This window comes from Pithys albifrons, chromosome 1 (genome assembly GCF_047495875.1).
Source record: "Pithys albifrons albifrons isolate INPA30051 chromosome 1, PitAlb_v1, whole genome shotgun sequence".
In the NCBI taxonomy this organism is placed as follows: domain Eukaryota; kingdom Metazoa; phylum Chordata; class Aves; order Passeriformes; family Thamnophilidae; genus Pithys; species Pithys albifrons.
The window spans coordinates 102,448,977-102,470,866 of NC_092458.1; the positions used below are offsets into that span (position 1 = coordinate 102,448,977).

Here is a 21,890-nt window from a genome sequence, read left to right on the forward strand (position 1 = left end):
ATCCCGTGGGCTGTGTTGTGTTGTATCCAGCAGCCCTTCCCTCCGTTATGTTCGTTTATTTGTTTACTTTGAAACTGGACGAGCTACATAAGCTCAAGGACATTTGTTGCAACAGAATAAACTTTTCGTTACAAAAAGCTTAAACTTCGCAAAGAAGCGCATTGACTCTGTTGGTAAGTTTCCCGAAGGCAAACCCAGCCAGGGTGGAAGGATAACGAGGTGAAATCACGGAACAAACATTTAAATGTTCCGGCTGACAAAAAAAGAGATGTGAAGTTGAGGCGCTGTTTTAAGCCAAAGGAAGTCACAGTGACTCCTTGTGCCTGTCTGTGCAGCTGAGCTGGACAGAATCCCACCTACAGCAGGACGTGGACCACACGGTGACCTTCAAAGTCTTTTATATTATTAGTGTATATATCAGACAGAGATTTTTGATTAAATATACAGGAGGTGTAATGGCCCTTTAAATTTATGAATCGAGGAAAATTACTCATCGTGACAGTTAATAGTGAATCTGAGTAGTTTCCAATGACATTTTAAAAATACATTACCACTGATGTAAAACCGTTCTATAACAAGAAAAGTATCACAAGCATGTCTTTGATAATCAGAACAGGAACACTGGCTATATTTTGTTAGACTGCAGTAAAATTTGGAAAGATTGTTTATAAATAAATTCTCTAAGAGCTAATTTAATGGAGATCAAGGAAGTAGGATGCCACAAAGCTCTTCATGTCTAAATCTTCTTAGCTTATTTTTCACGTGGAAAAAATGTATACAGAATACAAGTCATATTTCTGAAAAAAATCTGCACATATATATTTATACATATGTATGTGTGTGGGACACACACACAGAGGCCAGTGACAAGCATTTAATAAAATCAATACCGTCCCATTGAAAACAGAAAAGTTCTTTATTTTTTGTGTCCCAGCACATCATAACTTTAAGAATGTAGGACTGCTTTACTATTTAGTCAGGCAGAGGTATAAATGCTGTCTTGATATAACATTTAAATATATGGGAGCAACCTGGTGGGAAAGGTACAGAGGTGGTGAATGTGAAGAAATGGCAGCATGGAATTAAATTGAAGGATAGGTGGCTATTAAAGCTGATTTGATGAAAAACTCATCATGCTGCAGCCATGTGTGCTGGCAGCCTGGAAAGCCAGCTGTGTCCTGGGCTGCATCCAAAGCAGTGTGGGCATCAGGACAGGGAGGGGATTCTGCCCCTCTGCTCTGCTCTGGAGAGACCCCACCTGCAGCGCTGCCTCCAGCTCTGGGGGCTCAGAACAAGAAAGACATGGACCTGTTGGAGTGAGTCCAGAGGAGGCTACTCACATGATCAGAAGGATGGAGCACCTCCCCTAAGAAGACAGGCTGAGAGAGTGGGGGCTGTTTGGATCAGAGAAGAGAAAGTTGAGTGAAGACCTTAGAGAACATTCCAGTACCTGAAGGGGTCTATGAGGGAGTCACAGAGGGACTCTTCATCAGGAACTGTAGGGACAGGACAAGAAGGAATGGATTCAAACTGAGAGTAGGTTTAGATTAGATATTAGGAAGGAATTCTTCCCTGTGGGGTGGTGAAGCACTGAAGCCCAGAAAAGCTGTGGCTACCCCATCCCTGGAAGTGTTCAAGGCCAGGTTGGATGGGTATTGGAGCAACTCGGTCTAGTGGGAGGTGTCCCTGCCCATGCCAGGTGGGGGGCTGGAACAGGATGATCTTTAAGGTCCCTTGCAACCAGGCCATTCTATGATTCTATACAATGAATTGATGAGGAGATTAATCGTGAAGAGAAGGTATCCCATTAGATGATGGGATGAAGTTTAGACCTGTACCATAACCTTTACACCACAGTAAACATTCAGTTCTAATTACCCAGACACATAGATTTACATAAAACTTTTAATGTGGATTTCATAAACATGATTCTGATACCACAGTAAATTCACTTAAGCGCACAGGGTTTATATAAGCAGTAAAGTTCCTTTTTTCTGTTCACTGTTTCATTTGTCTTGCAAGTGAAGAAAATGCCCACTACACAGAATTGTCTCTGACTTTTTGTAGTACAGTTTTTGTTTGCTTTCCATTTCCCTCTTTTACTCCAACAATCTAGAATGTGGTTTCTCTGCTTGCTTTATATAACTGCAGGAAACACCAGCAATTAAGTGTCAGTATTCTGAATGCATTTACAGAATTACTGGAAAAGTGGTTGTAATGCATATAGTTCATTTAATATATACACCTTTTCTGTGTGCAGATTGCTGAACAATGGTATTCTTAAAAGTACCGTTAAGTACTTTGTTAGAAGAGCACAAGACTGCTATCCATAGTTTTAATCTTTTAAAGTTGAATGTAGCAAAAATATTTTCATTAAACAGCACATAGAGCCCAACACGGAAGAATTTCTTCGAGATGTTCAGTTTAACAGTTATTCTTGGAGAACTTTCCATAGAGACTCCTTTTTAGAATAATAAAAACAGTCTATGATTAACATCTGCACACAAAATGCTAGTCAAGAATAGCTATCTTATTTTGTAATAGCTATTCTAGTCAAGTTCTTTGTATAGAAAAGCCTTTAAGAAGGGAGTGGAATTACAACATGATTTCAAGATTTGAATGTTTCTTACTGATCTCAGAAATTCATTAAACAAAAGGTTCCTTCATTTTATTAGATGATATTTTAGATAAATCTACATTCTTACATTGTAACAGAATTATTTCTCCTTTTATTGAAACTTTGTATTGCAAATGTGAAATACTGATGATAATCTGCATAATTATATCTATATTTTTTCTTTATATGGAGAGTTGGAGGGCTTACTGTTATTGTAATTTATATTGTTTGGTTTTTTATAAAAAAGACATCTTTGAATATTTTTCTATATTTAAAGAAGAAGAAACAGATTTTTTCATATTTCTAAAAAGAGAAATTATATGTTTGAGGTAGTCAGAGATGCCATTTGAGATTCAGTGCCATAGCCTGTGCATTAAATCTCTGTGCACATTTTTTCCCTAGCATGCTACATTATGGTTGCATATATTTGATCTAGTAAGTGCTGAAGACAGGAGAACAGGGCTGTGCTCTGATGTGATTCTGGTCACAGCAATGGGACAAGTTGATGGAAAACTATTTTGTAAAACTGTTAAAACAGATTCCAATTAATGTACATTAATCATCGATATACATATTTTATGCTCCAAGTAACAAAATTTTTCCTGAAACTCATTGTTGATCAATGTGCTGTGTATTTTTGTGGTGCTCAGACTGCCAGCTTGCAGTACAATGAATCTGTCAGCTTAAAAGCCTTGCCCCTTAGTGTGAAGAATTATCAGCAGCCACGTGTAAGTGTGTGGATAGGCCGATATATACAAATTCCATTTGCAATTTTAGTTACCACCACCCCTAGTTTTTTATAATGTTCTGGGGTAGTGCTTTAATGGTGGTCCACTGCCCTAGTTACAGAAGGCCTTGTCTCCTTTTGACTTCTGTGGCATCTTAATTTTTTTTAGCCGCTTCATGTTAATTGTTTTAACTTCTGTGTGGGGGAAAAAAATCTGAATTAGCTGACAAATTATCTGATTGTTTTGTACTTTGAAACTGAAAACTCTAAGCAAGAACAATTTTGAGAAAAGAAACAACCCCCCCCCCCAAATTCAGATATTCTTTTTTTCCCCACCAAGCTGTTGTGGTTAGCTGTTTAAAGCCACAGCATGCCATGGATTAGTTGCCTGGCTGTAATGCAATGGACTGGAGCACTGTGAGAGAACACTGCATCTCTATTAGACAGTTAAAATATCTCATATCTAATGTGTCTGCCATACTTGAACCAAGAAAGGCAGAACAAGATTATAGTAATACAAATTACTTGTTCCCAGTAGCTTTTTTCTGTGAAACCCCCAACCCTCCACCTCCATTTTCTGGAATGCCTTGTATGATTTTATCTTTGACTTACAGAGCACAGAATCAATGCCTTTTTCTTTATTTCAATTGAGTGTGCAAGATTATTGCAACTGAGTAGGCAGCTATGTAGTAATCTAAGGTACATTTCTAAAAATGATACATCAAATACAGCATTGTAGGGCACTTTCCAGTTTAACCTAAGCAACAGTGGACAATGCATTAGCTACAATGCTGATAGTGATGGATTCAGAATTATTTTGCCATGGTGTTTATAATGGTTTACTGCTCATGGGTAAAAAACAGTCTGGATGACTGAGCCCAGAGAGTTCTGGTGAGTGGTGTTAGATGTGGTTGATGGCCGGTCACTAATGCTGTGCCCAGCACTCAGTGCTGGGGCTAAGCTGGGGATAAGTTGATCTACTGGAGGGCAGGAAGGCTCTGCAGATGGATCTGGACAGGCTGGATTGATGGGCTGAGGCCAATGGTATGAGGTTCAACAAGGCCAAGTACTGGGTCCTGAACTTGGGGCACAACAACCTCCTGCAGCACTACAAGCCGAGTGGCTGGAAAGATGCCCAGTGGGAAAAAGTACCTGGAGGTGCTGGTTGACAGCGGCTGAACATGATCCAGTGTGTGCTCAAGTGGCCAAAAATGCCAATGACACTTGGCCTGTACCAGAAATAGTGTGGCCAGCAGGACCAGGGCAGTGATTGTCCTCCTGCACTGGGCGCTGAGGCGGTCACACCTCAAATCCTGGGTTCAGTTTTGGGTCCTTTGCTCCATGAAAGACATTGAGGTTCTGAAGCACATTCAGAGAAGGGCAATGGAGCTGGGAAAGGGTTTGGAGCACAAGTATGAAGAGTGACTGCGGGCACTGAGATTGTTCAGCCTGGAGAAAAGGAGGCTCAGGAGGGACCTTGTCAATCTGTACAACTCCCTGAAAGAAGGTTGTATCCAGGTGAGGTTGGCCTCTTCTCCCAAGTAACAAGTGGTAGGACAAGGGGAAACAGCTTCAAGTTGTGCCAAGGGAGGTCCAGATCGGATATTAGGATAAATTTCTTCACAGAAAGGGTTGTAAAGCATTTGGAATGGGCTGCCTAGAGAAGTGGTGGAGTCACCATTCCTGGAAGTGTTAAAAAAAAGAGTAGATATGGCATTTCACAATATAATTTAGTGGGCATGGTGGTATTGAGTCCTAGGTGGGACTTGGTTGTCTTGAAGGTCTTTTCCAGCTTAAGTGATTCCATGATTCTGTGGTGTTATGAAGCGTATGTCTCAAAGTGTAGTTACACTGTGTGTTATTTTCCAAGGCTATTGCTGCCTCTGGCCATGGACTACTGCTATCACTTTGCTTGTGCACAGAAATGTCTATACAAAATAATGTGAATCGTGAATGAAACATAACCTTTCAGCAATACTGATCCTGCAATTTGTATCTTTTCAGTGGCCTTGTGTTCAGGGCTTTGTGCAGGACTGCTACATTTGTCTACCTAAAGGGTAAGAAGTGAGAAACAGTCCAGAGTGCAAAGGAGGCACAAGAATTTTTAAGGCAGTTTTACTTTTGAAGCAATTTGTAAGTGAGCTCAGAGCTGGCTTTGGGACCGTGAGGGTGATAAACCATCTTGGTTTGTCACTTATGCATTCCTGTTGGGCCACATACCATGGTATAAGAGCAATTGCAGGGTTCCTGTTGCCTCAGAGGGCAACCTCTGATTTTCTGACCATTATAATACAACAGCCACAGTTTTCCTGGAAGTCAAAGGGCTTTATGAAGACAGATACCTTGCAATTATTCTTGGACAGTTCTGTTATCAATCTCTTCTGTGTACCACAAATATGCTCAGTGTTGTGACATGCCAAAACTGGACTTCAGTCAAACCCTTCCTCAAGTACTTGTCAGTTGAAAGGCATTTGGTTTTGGGCACTGAGGGATCAACAGCTGTGGAATTGCAGCAGGTCTATACATCCCAGGCAGCTGACAGTAACCCCCAGCTGACCCTCAGCCCAGAGCATGGGGTTTGAGTGCACCCAGGAGTTTTTCGCCTCTCACTGTAGTCTTCAGTGTGTTACAAGTCCCAGGTGGATTTTTTATCTGAATTGTGCTTTCAGAGCAACATCAAATGAGTGAAAGGAGGGAGCAGATATTCTACCATATTTTTTATGACAATCCATCTGAATAAAAAGTTGCAAATACTCGTACAGAAGAAGATTTAGAAAGTGGCATTTTAAAACAGAGAAACATAATAAAGTGAGCAGTATCAAATAGGATTTTATTTCTGTCATTCAAGGCTCCCTCAGAGTGTTTGTGTCTTTCATTCTCTGAGCATTTTGCATTTATCTCCTCATAGAATAAAAATGTTCTTTTTATACCCTATTTTGTTAACTTTGTTTTGCTTGTAGTTTTTTTATGTCATGTTATCCTTGACCACATATGATTCCTCAAGCTACAGAAGAAAAAGTTAATAGAAGAAATGGTATAGCTGAGCTGTAATGACACAAAAAGTAACAGCATCATTCTGGTTTAAATAAATTGTATTTAATTTGTTTTAACAAATGAGGAAAGGGGATGATTGACTTGCTGAAATTCTTAATCTATCAAATAATGTAATGAAGGACCGAAATAGCTTACACTTGCACAGCTGGTTTTCGGGATGAGAGCTCAGGTGAACACGGAAGCCAGTGCCAGGTACCAAAACAGGGGGAGCCAGCTGTCTCACTGCTCCATGGATGTGTTTCCACAGTGGAAAATTCTCTGTCTTTTATTTTGTTTTTATGCTGACTTTAATGACATGATTTAGCTCTTAATGGCACTAATTCAGTGTAACTGTTTGACATTTGCTGTTGGAGGTGGCAAGCACATGGATGCAAGAATGGAGAAGGGCAAGAGACCGTCGGACAGAATTTGACGGAGGGAAGGTCCAGGAGGACCAACCCTGAACTGGACTGTACCTTTTACTACGGACTTTGCTTGTTACTACCCCCATTTCATTTTTCTTGAGGTCATGTTGCCTCTGTCTATCCCAGTTCCAGAACCTTCCCCAGGCAGGCAGGAGCTGTCACCAAGGGTGCAGCTACCATTGGCCGGCTCCCTCTAGGGGGCGGGCCTTGTCCTGCCTGTCATTAGTCCACACCCCAGTTCACTCCCCCTCAGTTCTCTTACCCTATAGTTGTTAGCGGATTTGCATGCTCCGCCTTAGTTCCTCCCCTTTTCCAGAACCTTCCCTATCCCAAGTTATATAAACCCCTGTTCCCCTCAATAAAGTTGGATCAGCGGATCAGCCTGGATCTTTGGATCAGGTCAGACCATCCTTGGCTCCTGGGTGTTTGTTCTCAGCTCGCGAGGCAAACCATACCTAGGGTCAGGGAATAGCAGCAAACTACAACTCAGCTGGCAGTCTGCGAACCCCGTCGCTGGTCTGGTCCCTTCCCAAAGAGACCAAGACTGCGACAATTTGCTTCTCGACAACCATTGTTATGTCATTGCCATCTGAGGAAAGGGATGAAGATAACCACAGGCTAAATTGTTAAGCATCAAAACAAATTCTTTCATTTCACAAATTTTAATAAGTTTTAATCCAAACAATGGGCAGCTGCTAATTTCCACTTGGGTTCAGTCTTTTGGGAAGGACAGCTGGGACGTGTGGGGGTTTCACCCTGGCCAGATGCCAGATGCCACCAAGCCTTTCTATCCCTCCTCTTCTCAATTGGACAGGGGAGAGAAAATGCAACAAAAGGCTTGTGGGTTGAGAGATCACTCATCATACCATCACAGGCAAACCAGACTCCACCCAGGAAAATTAACTTAATTTATGGACGATCAAATCCAAGTAGAGTAGTGAGAAATAAACCCAAATCTTAAAAACACTTCCCCCCACCCCCTGCTTCTTCCTGGGTTCAACTTTACTCCCAAATTCCCTACTTCCTTCTCTCTCCCAGAAGCACAGGGATATGGGGAATGTTGGCTGTGGTTAGTTCATCACACACTGTCTCTGCTGCTGCTTTCCCCTAGAAGGGAGGATTCCTCACTGCCTGCTCCAGTGCGGGCAGGGGAACCTCTGCTCCAGTGCCTGGAGCACCTTCTCTCTCTCCATCTGCACTGACCTTGGTGCCTGCAGGGCTCTTCCTCTGACACATTCTCACTTCTCTCTTATCTCTCCGTAGCTGCCACTGCACAGTAACTTTTTTCCCTTCTTAAATTCTTATCTGCGAGGTGTGACCACAATTGCTGATGGCTTGGCCTCGGCCAGCAGCAGGTATGCCTTGGATCCAGCTGGCATTGGCTCTGTTGGCCATAGGCAAAGCTTCTGGCAGCTTCTCACACAAAAATACAGGAGAGTGTCTTCCCTGCAACATGCCACTGTCAAAGCCTGGCCACTCAAACCCAGTGCAGGTGGTCAGTGTCAGGAAACGGGGGCTGCTGGTGGTTACCCGGTTTTGGGATGACATTCCTGCCCAGGGTAATGAATAGAACAGCTCCACACAGCAGAGGTCACAGCACTGAGACTGCCAGAGCTCATGGAGTGTTGGGACAACACTTTCAGAATCACAGAATGGGTCATGTTGGAAGGGACCACAGTGGATTATCTGGTCCAACCTCCCCACTGAGGTAGGGTCATTCCAGAGCACATGGCACAGGATTGTGTCCAGACAGTTCTGGAATATCTCTGGTGAGGAGACTTCACAACCTCTATGGGCAAACAGCGTGTGGTTCCACCACTTCTCTCTCAGGCACATGATGATATTCTTGGGGCTGTCCTGTGCAGCCCCAGGACTTGGACTCTGATCACAGAATCATAGAACGGCCTGGGTTGGAAGACACCTTGAAGATCATCTTTTTCCAATCCCCTGTCATGATCAGGTTGCTCAGAGCTCCATCCAACCTGACCTTCAACACTTTCAGCGATGGGACAGCCACAACTTCCAGGGGCAACCTGTGCTGGGGTCTCACCACCCTCACAGTAAAGAATTTCTTCCTAATATGTAATCTAAACCAATTCCAGGTTGAAACCATTCCTGCTTGTCCAGTCACTCCATGCCCACATGAATAGTCTCTCTCCATCTTTCCTGTTGGCTCCCTTCAGGTACTGGAAGGCCACAATAAGATCACCCCAAAGCCTTCTCTTTTCCAGGCTCAACAGTCCCAATTCTCTCAGCCTTTCCACATAGCAGAGGTGCCCCATCCTTCTGATCATCCTGATGCCCCTCCTGTGGACTCGCTCCAACAGGTCCATGTCCTTCCTGTGCTGTGACCCCAGAGCTGAAGGCAGCACTGCAGGTGGGGTCTCACCAGAGCAGAGCAGAGGGGCAGAATCCCCTCCCTCCCTGCTGCCCACACTGCTTTGGATGCAGCCCAGGACACGGCTGGTCTCCGGGCTGTGAGCGCACATGGCCGGGGCATGTCTCACCCACCAGGACGAGAGGATCACGCTCCGATGATCCCTGTGGGTCGCTCCCCACTCAGGTTGTGCTCCCTTGTGACTATTTTATGAGTCTCAAGGCCGCGGTGCCCGCGCGGAGCGGCAGCTCCCCCGCCCGGCGGCCAAGGGCGCAGCGGCCCCGGAACGGCAGCGGAACGGCGCGGCCGCGGCCGCTGTTCCCGGCGGGGCCCGGGGGAAGCGGCACCGGGCGGTGGGAACATGGCGGGGTCCTGGGCTGCCCGCGGGTTGCGGGCCGGGAACAGGGCCGGGAGCCGTGAGTGCGGGAGGGAGCCGGGGGAGGGGGAGCCGTGAGTGCGGGAGGGAGCCGGGGAAGGGGGAATGCATGCTGTAGCGGGGCGGGAGCTGTGAGTTCAGGGCCGAGCTGGGCCGCGCTCGAGATCGGGCTCGTCCTCGCCCTGCGGCGGTGCCGTGAGGGGCTGAGGTGTCCTGTGGAGGCCACAGGGGAGCCGGGCTGTCTGAGGAAAGGGCCTTTGCAGCCAGGGAGCGACATCAACCTTTTCACAGAATCACAGAATGGAGGGGATCATCCAGCCCAACCCCCTTCCCAAGACAGGGTTACCTAGAGCAGGTGACACAGGGACGCGTCCAGGTGGAATGTCTCTAGGGAGGGAGACTCCACGCCCTCCCTGGGCAACCTGTTCTAGTGCTCTGCCATCCTCAAAGAAGTTCTTCCTCACTTTGAGGTGGAACTTACTGCGTTTTAGTTTACTGCCATTGTCCCTTGTCCTGTCACTGAAAAGAGTCCTGCACCATCCTCTTGGGACCTGCCTTTGAGATGTTCATATGCATTAGTGAGATCCCCTCTCACTCTTCTCTAGACTGAACAGGCCCAGCTCCTGCAGTCTCTCTGTAAGACAGATGTTTGAGACATCTTTGTGACCCCTTTTGTTTCCTCAGAGTCTTGTGTTTTAACTTTGTGCAGGCACTGCAGGGAATCAAGCATAGTCACTTGCTGGAGCTGCTGATAGTGCTTACCTTGTGCATATTGAGACAGACATGTGGGTGATTGCCAGTTTGGTCTTCCTTTTCGGCTTTTTTAGAAACCAAAACCTTATAAAGAGGCTTTGAAAACTCAGAATGGGTCCCAGAGTAGGTCATGTTGGAAGGGACCACAGTAGATACCTGGTCCAACCGCCCTGCTCAAGCAGGGTCCCTTACTCAGTGTTGTGTCCAGACAGTTATGGAACATCTCCAGTGAGGGAGACTTTACACTCTCTCCAGGTGATCTGTTCCAGAGTGTGATCACCTGTACAGGAAAGAATTTCCTCCTCATATTCAGGTGGAACTTCCTGTGCATCAGTTTCTGCCCATTGCCTCTTGTCCTATTGTTGGCCCCCTCAGAGCAGAGCCTGGTCCATCCCCTGATCCCTCCCTGCAGATTCTGACAGACATTGATGAGGTCCTCCCTCAGTCGTCTCTTCTCGAGGCTGAACAGACCCAATTCTCTGAGCCTCTCCTTGTAAGAGAGATGTGCCAGTCCTTGAGTCATCCTTGTTGCCCTCCACTGGGCCCACTCCAGGATTATTGCTCACTCTGGATCTTTCCTTCCACCAGGGTTCATCTCTGGACCAGCCGTGTCTCAGCTGACACCCGAGGAGATGGTTCAGATGCGTAACGAGCTCTTCACCAAAGAGAAAGAGAGGCAGTTGTCTCTTCACCCACGGATTGAGAAAATCGAGGTGAAATACACCGGGAAGTCGCACCCTGGCAGTGTATTTGTCATGAACAAGGCTCTGTCTACGCCCTACAACTGTGCCATGCGTAAGTGGGTGGACTTGTGAACTCACACTGTGCCCCTTGTGGTGAATATTGTGCTGCCAACTGAACTAGAAACAGCTAATTTTTGGAGGATCTGTTAACGTCTCATCTTCCCACATGATTTGCAAAAGTAAAATTTGCAGTTTGTTGTTACAAATGCAGGAGTCTGAACTGATCCTGAGAAATATGGTTAATAACTGTGTAATGATTTTGGTTTTTTTTTTCACTTTCTTTAGATTTAAGTGAATGGCATTGCAATAAATCTGTTTTGGCTCTTGTGGATGGAGAAGTCTGGGATATGTACAGACCCTTGACCAAATCATGTGAAATTCAGTTCCTCACCTTCAAAGATGAAGATCCAGAGGAAGTAAACAAGGTAAGTCAATGTCTTCTTCCATTGTAGGTGATCCTGGTTGTCTGTCTCTTATCTCATTGCAGGTGACCCTGATTATGACCACTTAGTTCTGTGTGCCCATTTCAGTTCAATGTTTGTCTGGTTTCTTGAAGTTTGTTGTCATGAAAGTTCAGATACTTTTAATGGCTGGTAGGCACATCATTAGGGTATTGTTAAACCAGCATGTGGAACATGTGATGTGCTGGCATCCCTTTCAACCTATATTATTGCATTCTCCTATTTCAGACTTATCTCCAATGAAACATGTGGATTGCATTCTAAGTGTAATTTTGTTTTGTTTTGATTCTGTATGGAGGAGAATCATCTCTAAATAGAAGTTTAAAAACTGAAGAAAGTAATCATAGAATCATAAAATGGTTTGGGTTGGAAGGGACCTTAAAGATCATCCAGTTCCAACCCCTAGCCTTGAGCACGGACACCTTCACTGGAACAGGTTGCTCAAAGTCCCATCCCACCTGGCCATGGACACTTTCAGGGATGGAATACTTGAGTAGACAGCTAGGTTTGTACATAATTCAGTTAAATTATGGTATTTGTTTCAAATAATTAGCTGATGTTCAGCTGCTATGGCTTGTTAGCTTCTCGGGAATAAATCCATGTTTTGAAATTCCCTTTACAGGCGTACTGGCGTTCCTGTGCCATGATCATGGCGTGTGTGCTGAAGAAGGCATTCAAGGACGAGTACTCAGTTAGCCTCGTTAAAGCTCTAGAAGTGCCAGGTGATAAAAAGTATTTATTATTCATTGTCTTTTTCTGCTTCTTAAGTGACTGTTTAATAACAAAAATTACCAATAAATCAGAGACTCCTTTTCCAATGATTGATGGTACTTCTCGTTGGTATGTGTATTACATGCTGTTGCCTTTAATTTATAGTAATCATACTAAACCTGGTTTTGTTATCAATGTACAGAAAATTGGTCTGTTTGGCCACTGAATTTTAGACCACTTAGGATTTTGTAGCTTTAGTAAGTAACTTTGTGAAGTGACCTGAGCAGGGTTTCTAGGTACAATGTGATGTGTTTCTGTGAAATTTGGTCTAATAACTGCATAACCTTTGAATACTTGACTTACTAAAAATGACAGTGGAATAAATTGGAAGATTATTGAGTTACAAACAGGGTTAGCAACAACTTCTGCTCATCTGTGGCCTGAATGAAGATTTAGGAAAGTGAGAACAAGGGAGGAGGTTGTTTCAATAACAAAACCTGCTTGATTATGCATTTGATATACAAATTTGGCTGCTGAATCTCTTAGCAATTTCACCATTTGTCTTGATTGGTAAGTACAGGTGGATAATTCAGTTCTACCAGAATTTGGAATAATCTTGGCTATACTGAACTATATTGTTATACTGTATGTGTAGAAATAGGGTGAGCTTGCTGGGTTCATAGATTTGGTTTCTAAATGGCAGTAACTGAACAAATATAGATAAAGAGTGTTCTAACAGCTACCACAGAAATTTGTGTTGTCTTTATCAGAAATTAGTGCCATGCTTGTGTCATAGATAAACATTGTACTTCAGCTCTAATATTGTCAGATTTCTCTGTGTAATATTTCTTTATAATTTAGTACTTCAAATTTATGTTTAGTATAGGATGCTTACAAAGAAAAAAATGTGAAGTATTTTCAGTGTGTGTTTTGTGTTTTTTCTTCCCAGTCTAAGATGCAGTTTTGTTAAGCAGTATGTTTTTCCCCTCTTTAATGGGGTTTTATAATTCTGACTATTTTCAACTTACTTTCTCATACAGAGAAATTAAAATGATACAGGCTTATTCTGCCTTTTTATTGTATAATCACAGCTGAAAATTTTTAGTTTATGATGAATTTCTTGAGATAACCATTTTCCTTCTCAATCATTTTGCTATAAGAATATAATGTGGCAGTAAAATACATACTTTGTTACAACCATGAATATTTTTCTGTTTGGATTGGAATTGCAGTGATCTCTGGAGCTTTCTGTTATGATGTGCTTTTGGACAGTAGACTGAATGAATGGAAACCAACAAATGTAAGCATTGCCTGAAAAGTTCTATAACTTGTGTCCTTGCCTAGTGGTTCTTTTTTAATAGGAGAGAAGAGGCAGAGGTTTGTTTTTCTTGTTGGGTGTGTATCAGGAGTACTCTTTGGGAGCTGATCTCTGCATTTACAATGAACTGGCTCTGTTGCAGGTTGCTCTCAGAGTTCCTTTCAGATGAAATTAAACCTTGAGCTGTCCTCCAGATGCTTACAGGTTTTAGGTCTGTGGGGTTAGAGTAAGTTCTAGCCTGAAATACAATTCCAGAAACAGTTAATGGGCACTCTCAGTGCCATCTCCGTTACTGTACAGATCTGCTCCTGCTCACTCTTTCCTGGTAATGTAGGTGCAACCACAGTCATTATGTGAGTAGAGCCCTCCAGAAGTGAAAATGTGTGTAAGATGCGTATTTTCACCTCATGGTTTACAGCAGAATCAGTTTGTTGTTGAACAAGAACTATGACTATATTCAGCCGAAGCTCCCCTTAATAGCTTGTGTGCTTTGCAGCAAAATCTAATAATGTGAACCTTCTAAATCTCAGAGCCTTTTGTGATCACAAATGTTTTACTCATTTGGTGCCCATTCTTGTTCTCATGCCCAAATACCAGCAGAGCTGTGTGTGGCTAACAAAGCAGTATTTGTACAAGGCAGAATTTTTCTTCAATATGATATTGGAGCTGAAGTAACTTATGTAGAAATATTTTCCACACTACATTATAAATGTAATTTCGCCTCATAACAATCTCTTTATTTCTCAGTAAATCTGAGTTCTGCAGAACTTCAGATTCTGGACCAAGGTGACCAATTTCTATTTATTAAGTATTCAGTACCGTTTTTTCGTTTGAGTCCATCCAAACAGAGGACATTTACAAGTGATGTCACCACTCTGGGAAACAAGATATACAGATGAATATTTAACAGTAGCATGACTGTGTGTATATGTATATGTCATGTAGGGAAAACGTGAGGAGTTTAATTTCTATATATTGTTTCCAATGGAAAAATGCCTATTGATTTGACATTCAATCAGTCCATTTAAACTCTGATGATCTGTAGCATATTTAGGATTTGTAGTAGTTGATTGTGGTTTTGACTTAAATTTAGTGTTTGCTGTGCTTTATCTGTTCACTGCAGCTGAGAAATGGTGGTGACAGTTTTGTATGCCCTTGTTTTTTAGGAAAACTTCCGTTCTCTTACACGGGATGCCAAAAAGTTAATCCATCAAGACCTGCCCTTTGAAACACTGTGTGTGGAAGCAAAAGTAGCACGTGAAATGTTTCAGCATAACAGGCAAGTGTCTGAAGTTGCCTTTCTTTCAAAAAGACAATTAGAAATCAATTCAAATCTCTGCTTGGTTTTGTGTATCTAAAATAAGGTGTGACAGGTGAAGTGAGAAGGTACTTCTCCCACTGCTTGGAACCAGCCTGTCTCCATTCTTTTTGTCACATTAACTTATTTAATTTTTAATGCTCTCTCCAGAAGCCAATGCCAGGTGTCTTTACTGGATGTGACAAACTGAAAGACTGTAAAACTTCTTTTGTTCACTAGTGAGCTTCAAGATTTCTCTACTATTAAATTGAAGCTCTGGTGGTTAACCTTGGCATGATAGTTACTCAGCCTTTGCTGAAAGTCTTCCATATTTAAAGAAATGTAGGTTTTTCATGTCTTAATATCTTCAGATGAAGATTTGATGAAATGCATGTTTTGAGCTCTGCAGGGGAGAAATAGCTGAAATACTTTGGTCTGTGCTATGAAGAAAGTCTTGTTCAAAACACCGTAGTCTTTGCTGAGAAAAAAACACTTCAGCAATGTTTTGGGAGAATAATTCTTTGATCCACAGCTTTTTGGCAGTTGGAGAGATGTGTGTGTGAGGGGATGATAACTAAAGAATAATTTTGTGGACTAAGATAAAACTGTGCTGAAGCTAAAATTGCAAAAATAGCAAGTTTTTTAGCTTAAAGCTGCAGGTGATATTAATGTGACATATGGACCATCATCTCTTCACTATGTTGACTGACAGCAGGTAGGAGCTGACTTTTGATTGTAGCTTTAGACATTGTATGTATAGAAAGTACAGACAACACCTTGCTGTATTGCAGGTGACCAGCTGTTGAGGGCCACACATTGTTTAAAATAAGTTTAGGTGATCTGATGGTATCTTCTAGGTTTACATGTGCCTTGAAAAGCTCTTATTATTTGAAGTAGTAGATTCATTTGATCTTTCAGAATAAAACTCTGCTGAGGGAGAGTATAGAGTAGACTGAAATGAACTGTTCCAGTAGGAAGGGACCAACAACAATATGTGTTATCATTAGGAGTTAAAACCTGTCTCAAAGCTCACATAAATATAAACATTTTTGAGAATGCTTCTTAAATTGGTTTCTGAAGTTTTCATGAAAGAACTGGGTGCTACAGGTGAGGATTTTTTAAATAATTTTTTTGTCTTGGTCAGATACAAAATGGAGATGATAGAACGAAAAGCTTCCCAAAATATGGAAGGAATTGTAACGTTACATAGGTGAGCAAAACTGAATTCTTATTTTGTAATCATTCTCTGATTTGATTATATTGCAAGTGCTCTCAGCAAGCGAGAAGAGTAAGTTACTTGTGATGATTTTAAATTTAAGAATCATATGTATTTATAGTCTGTCTAAGGTTTTTTTGGGTGGTTTATTTTTTTAATAACCAGTAGTTTGTGATACTTTATGATACTATGTTTCTATTTCTTGTTATGTTAAAGGTAGTAATTGCAAGAGAAGTCTTAGCTGCTTTCGGTGCTTTTACATGAAATCTAAATAAACCTCTAGAGCTTGGTTGTTTAATAACATACAAACCAAATACTTGTTTGAGAACAGGAGTTAGCATTGTATAGTGGGTTTTTCTGCTAAAGTTGTCAAGATTTTCCTAACTGGCAAGCTACTGCATTGTGGTGCTGGAGATGAGAATGGAACAGCCTCCCAGGATACAGGGTAAGACACAAGGTTCTGAGGCTGCAGTGAGGAAGCTTGTATCTCAGGCAACTAAAAGAATTTCTCTCTAGCTTAGGCTCGTAGGATACTGAGTTTTCTAGATATCTAAATAGTTCTGTGTTTGATTTTGGAGTCCACATCTCTAAAGGAACAGACGTCTTTGCAGTCATGGTTCTTGAAATTATAAGACAATGTTACCTGTTGTTCTCTCCTTCCTCCCAGTCTAGTTTGCTCAATAATACGGAAAATGGACTTACCTTTTGATTTCTGGGAGAGGTTTGTTCTAAGTATTTCTATGCTGTACATCTTTTTGTGTCTCACTTTTCTTAATTGATTTGCAGTTCTTCAAGACCTGAAAGGGAAATACCTGTTGTAAATACTATACTGTGGAAAATAGGTGATGTTGGAGACAAATCTTTTTCTGTTGAATGACAGAGTTATCCAAGTTTTAGAGCCAACGTGGCATCAAAGATTTGTTAAACCAAGGATCCTTTCGTAGACTTGAGGTTTAAATTTCCTAAGTTCATTTAAGGAAATTGTGTGATCTGTATTCTTTGTTTAGGAAACCCAGAAAAGCTGAACTGTGGCTTTGTTTAGATTTGGTTTGGTATTTGAGTGGATTTTCTTTTTGTTGATTGAAATTTGCCAATCAAAAATAAAACCTAATCTGCCTATACTTTTCTCTGAATATATTTGGCATAGGTTGTTTTCTTTTTTCTCCCATCAGATTTGGTGACTTTGTAGATGTTAGTGAAGGCCCTCATATTCCAAGGACAAGTTTCTGTTTCCAGTATGAGATAACGGCAGCCCATAATCTTCAGACTGACCACTCTGAATTGATAAGGAGGTTCCAGGGTGTGTCCCTGCCAGTCCATTTGAAGGTAATTAATTTGTGCAGGTTTTCCTTCTTTAAATTAGAGCATTTTGCTTACTTTCTGATTTTTATTATGTGCTGTGCTGGTAGCTGAACATAATTCAGGGGTGAGAAAAAGATAAAAGGAAGGTCCATGATGAGGACCATGTTGGATATTTTGGGGTTGTTTTGCTGGAATTGTTACGGTTGTGGAATCAGAACTAGAAGAGTTTGCATCAGATGGCCTTGATGTTATTTTTCAGTACTGAAAGTGTTGTTTTCGTTGTGCAATTTCTGCATGGATAGTTCATTCACTCTCAGGAAATAGCAGAACTTGGAATTTGTACTTATAATGCAGGATATAATTGAAAATCTTCCAAGACACCGAAGTAAAACTTAACAATACTAGAAGAAGTCCTAATGCTAATCAGTCTTAAACAAAGACCTTGCAGAACTGTAGGTGTAGGCAGTAGTCTTTCTTACCATTCCTGTTGACTTACGTGATTTTGACCTGTGGTGCAGCACATGTGCTATTGCCTCAGTTGGGGGAGTTTTCAAGGCTTCCTCTGTGTTCCCTTCCTCACTGTAATTGCCATTTTTGCCCTCAAGGATTCCCCACAGTGATTGAATCATGGAAGCATAGAATGGGTTGGGTTGGAAGGGACCTTAAAGATCATCTCATTCCACCCCTTCTGTCACGGGCAGGGACACCTTCCACTAGATCAGGTTGCTCAAACCCCATCCAGCCTGGCCTTGAACACTGCCAATGATGGGGCAAGTCTCCAAAAGGAATAATGGGCAAATCAGACACCTGTAGCATCTGAACTAGGCATTATTACGATTTTGTGCCATCATTTCTATACATTTGTCAGAATCTGTTCTATCATAAGACTATTTTTTACCTCACTATAAAATTTAATGTCATTTCACACAGGCTCACCATACCGTGTGGCACAAACTTCTGGAAAGATCAAAGAGGCTGGTAAGTCTTCATTAGTGATGCTTACCAGATACAAAGGTATGCTATGGTAGACAATTTGAATGATTAGAGGTGGGTAATATATTCAAGAATGTGTTTTTAGGAATTGAAATGTTCACAGGTGAAGGAAAGTCAGAAATCTAACTGTTTGTGTAGTAGAGGACATGCTAGTATTGCTTCTGGAGTCTGGTTATTAAAATGCATTGTGCCATTAAAAAATACATTTCAATTGATATAATTTGTACAATTAAAAAAATGAAGCAACTTATTTCAGACTTTACATCTGTGGCTCAGAAGCTGTCTGCTTCTGAGAATTCCATGTGTTTTTTATAGTAATATTTAAAGCTGTTGTTAATTATTACTTTATATTTCAGATGAATCTCTAGAATTAATGTTGATGCATGTGTGTAGAATTTAATTTATTTTTCCTATTTAAGTCATGAACATAGGACTGTTTACACTTATCTATATTTTCTGCCACAGGTTTGAGAGAGCACATGTCAATATGTTTCATATGAGTAAATACAGGGATAAAATATAATACCATGATTGAATCACAGAATCACTGAATGGTCTGGGTTGGAAGGGACCTTAGTGGTCATCTAGCTCCAACCTCATGACATGGGCAGGGACACAGGAACACCTTCCACTAGATCAGGTTGCTCAGAGCCCTGTCCAGCCTGACCTTGAACCTAGGTGGAAGTTAGTGGAGATAAAAGGGAATGCTATTTCAATAAGCTGCATAAATACACTATTTAGGTTTTTTTTTTCCTGTTTAAAACCTACATGGCAAATGAATTTCTTGCAAACACTCTTCTGTTAAAGAACCAGTGTTTCAAAGTTGAAATGTATTTACCCAAGGGAAGGTTTACAATCTTTGAATAAATGCAAAAGGCAAGTTTTTAAGATAAATGGAACTATGGAATACCATAAGCTACATATAACCAGACACTCACTGTCAAGGCACGTTTAAACATAGGAAGTCTTTGTAAGAATTGAACAGCAGATGCTTTGTAGCCTTCAAATGAAATATTTTACTTGTTTATGTGGTGGGGGAGAAAAATGTGCAGTATGTCTGCTGAAACTTGTTAGCCAAAGATGTGTTCTGAGCCTACCCCACAGTATTTTCCTAGAACTTAGTTTGAATATTCTTGTCCTTCAGGTTGTTTAGTTTTGGAGAATATAATTGTCTTTGTAAGCTATTGTTTCTTGTTGCAGTGATAGCCTGAGGGAATTTCAGGATCAAGGAGAAATAAATAATTTAAAAAAATATAACAAAATTTATGTTTCTACAGGTCATGGAAGAAAAATACATGGAAGCAGCAACAGAAGATCTTGAGGCAAAAGATGGAACTGAAGAAGGAAAAACTGTATCAATTTAAATTAACTTGAACCTCTAAATGTACATAATAAAAATGTGTATTTTTACATGTCTCATATAAAAATATCTTGGGTAATTAATTTGAATTCTGTGGAGCTAAATCATAGGTAGGTATAAAGAGACAGGTATATATGAGACATTTCAGTCCACTTGAAAGATTTCAATAAAAAAAGATGGGTAGAGGGTAGGGAAGGTAGTGTTTTATCTGCAATAATTCATCTTGCAAGTTGCCCCTCTCCTTACCTTGATGACAGTAATCATATATGTCTCTATGTTATTGTCTACTGCAACAGAAAGTTGAGACAAATAGTGTTTTAAAAAGATACCCATAGAAGTTTCCAAAATAGTATTTACTAATTTTCATTTCCTGTCTGATTTGAATTAGCTACTTTATTGTGTTTCTGGTTGCAAAGTCTCCATTCAGTAGAGAACTGTAATGGCCACAACTTTACCAATACAAAAATAGCAGGTGTAAAAGGGGAAAAACTTTTTGAGTTTAATGATTTCTTTGTGCTACACAAGTACAGTTCAAGATTGTTTTCCAGAATAGTACCAGGAATGTAGTTCATTACTTGCCTCCACAGTGCAGTAAGATTTATTGTGCCTTTTCTTCCCTGGATATTTAAATATGGTGACTTCAATTAAGTTTCACAAGGAGGTTTGTTAGGTGATGTTTTCTGACATTCTCTATTTTTGTCTCTGGCTCATTAGAACTGTTGTCATTTTATGGGAGAGATTTTAATTACTTTTTGAAGTGCAAATATTTTCTCTGAATTTTATTCAAATTTTATCCTATTTTTACCATTAATTGCATCACTTCATTTCTGATCAGTTAACACTACAGTTTTGTGAAAGCAGGTTAGCAAGTCAGTAAAATACATGTAGGTAAGGAAGTCTGTCCTACCTTAATTGAACAGTAAATGCTGAATGTTTCAGGGCATGGAAGAAATGCAAGTGGTAATAGCAGCTTTTGGTGAAATTGCAGAAATCTTAAAGTATGTGTTAAAATGTGTTTATTTCTACATGTTAAATTCAACACTTCTTTTAATTATAGCCCATGTCTTCTCAGAGTACTAGAAAACCTTTTTTCCCCCCCCTCATTAAAGTTGCAGTGGACTTTCTATAATGGTATCAGGTGCTTATTTTTTTAAATAAGATTTTTGATTCAGTTTTTACCTTGAAAGTGCACACATGCATTTACACATTCTGTATTGAACCTAACTTGCCAGAGCATACTTTGGCTTTGAACCTGTTGCTCTAGTGCTGCTGAAAAAGCAGGGCTTGGTTCTTGTCCTGAGAAACACAAAAGTGTGCTGTTTGTGTTGTTTTCTTTTTAATGCAGTACCTGCCATGTCCGGTTAACTCAAGACTGTAGTGAAGTTTTGCCAGTGGGATCTGACTCAGGAGGTCTGTTTTGAATCCTAAACCTGTTATATTAGAACCCACACAGTCTCCTGATGTCTACTCTCAATACAGAATTCCTCCTGGATTCCACCATCGGCAGAGGAGAGTGAGAATGCTGCATCTTCTTTGGGAATTTTGTAACCTTTACTGGGATTTCAGACCTGTTCTGGGTTTTTTGTGGGTTTTTTGGTGGCTTTTTTGGGTTTTTTTGGTTTTTTTTGAGAGGGAGGAAACTTGGCCTTTATAGTGTTTTAAGTTTTGAAAGGCATATAGCTGGGCTGAAAATCTGGAGAGGGAATTTCCCTTTCCTGACCTTAACTGAGTTATGACAAGTAGGTGTGGGACTGGCAGGAAGGGGAATTTGCCACAGAGCCTGGGGAATCTGCAGAGCTCCGATGGCTGTCTGGGAGCAGCAGCTTGGGGAGGAGCAGGAGAGTCACCAGATGGGAAGGGGGCTTTGTGAGTGCAGAACTACAACACTGAAAATGCTGCTGAGGTCTGCCAGCTGATGAGGTCTGAAGCAGACCCTTTCTCAGTGGTCTGTACCTAAAAACATGGAAGCTTAAACTTCTGCAGAACTTAGTGCTGGTTCACATCTTGGCTTTCATGAGCTCCTGAGGGCAGGTCTTCCTTGAAGAGAGATGTAGGTGGAGGATGCCTTTGAAAAGCTCCAGGATTCTCCCAGATCATAGTAGCAGTTAAGAGAACTGCGTAATAGGAGATAGTATCCACTTCTTTCTTACCACAACACTTTTTGAAGTAGGAATGTAGATT

At 41.2% G+C, this 21,890-nt stretch overlaps 1 protein-coding gene across 1 annotated transcript; it reads left to right on the top strand.

Moving 5' to 3' along the window:
- The first annotated feature begins 9,514 nt into the window (after positions 1–9,514).
- On the top strand, positions 9,515–20,956 carry MRPL39 (mitochondrial ribosomal protein L39). The gene is made up of 10 exons (XM_071563030.1): positions 9,515–9,595; positions 10,897–11,103; positions 11,337–11,476; positions 12,135–12,234; positions 13,456–13,523; positions 14,708–14,820; positions 15,983–16,048; positions 17,227–17,380; positions 18,287–18,334; positions 19,627–20,956. Exons 1-10 carry the CDS (start codon positions 9,541–9,543, stop codon positions 19,711–19,713), a joined length of 1,038 nt encoding a protein of 345 aa, XP_071419131.1. The 5' UTR covers positions 9,515–9,540; the 3' UTR covers positions 19,714–20,956.
- Positions 20,957–21,890: the final 934 nt, after the last annotated feature.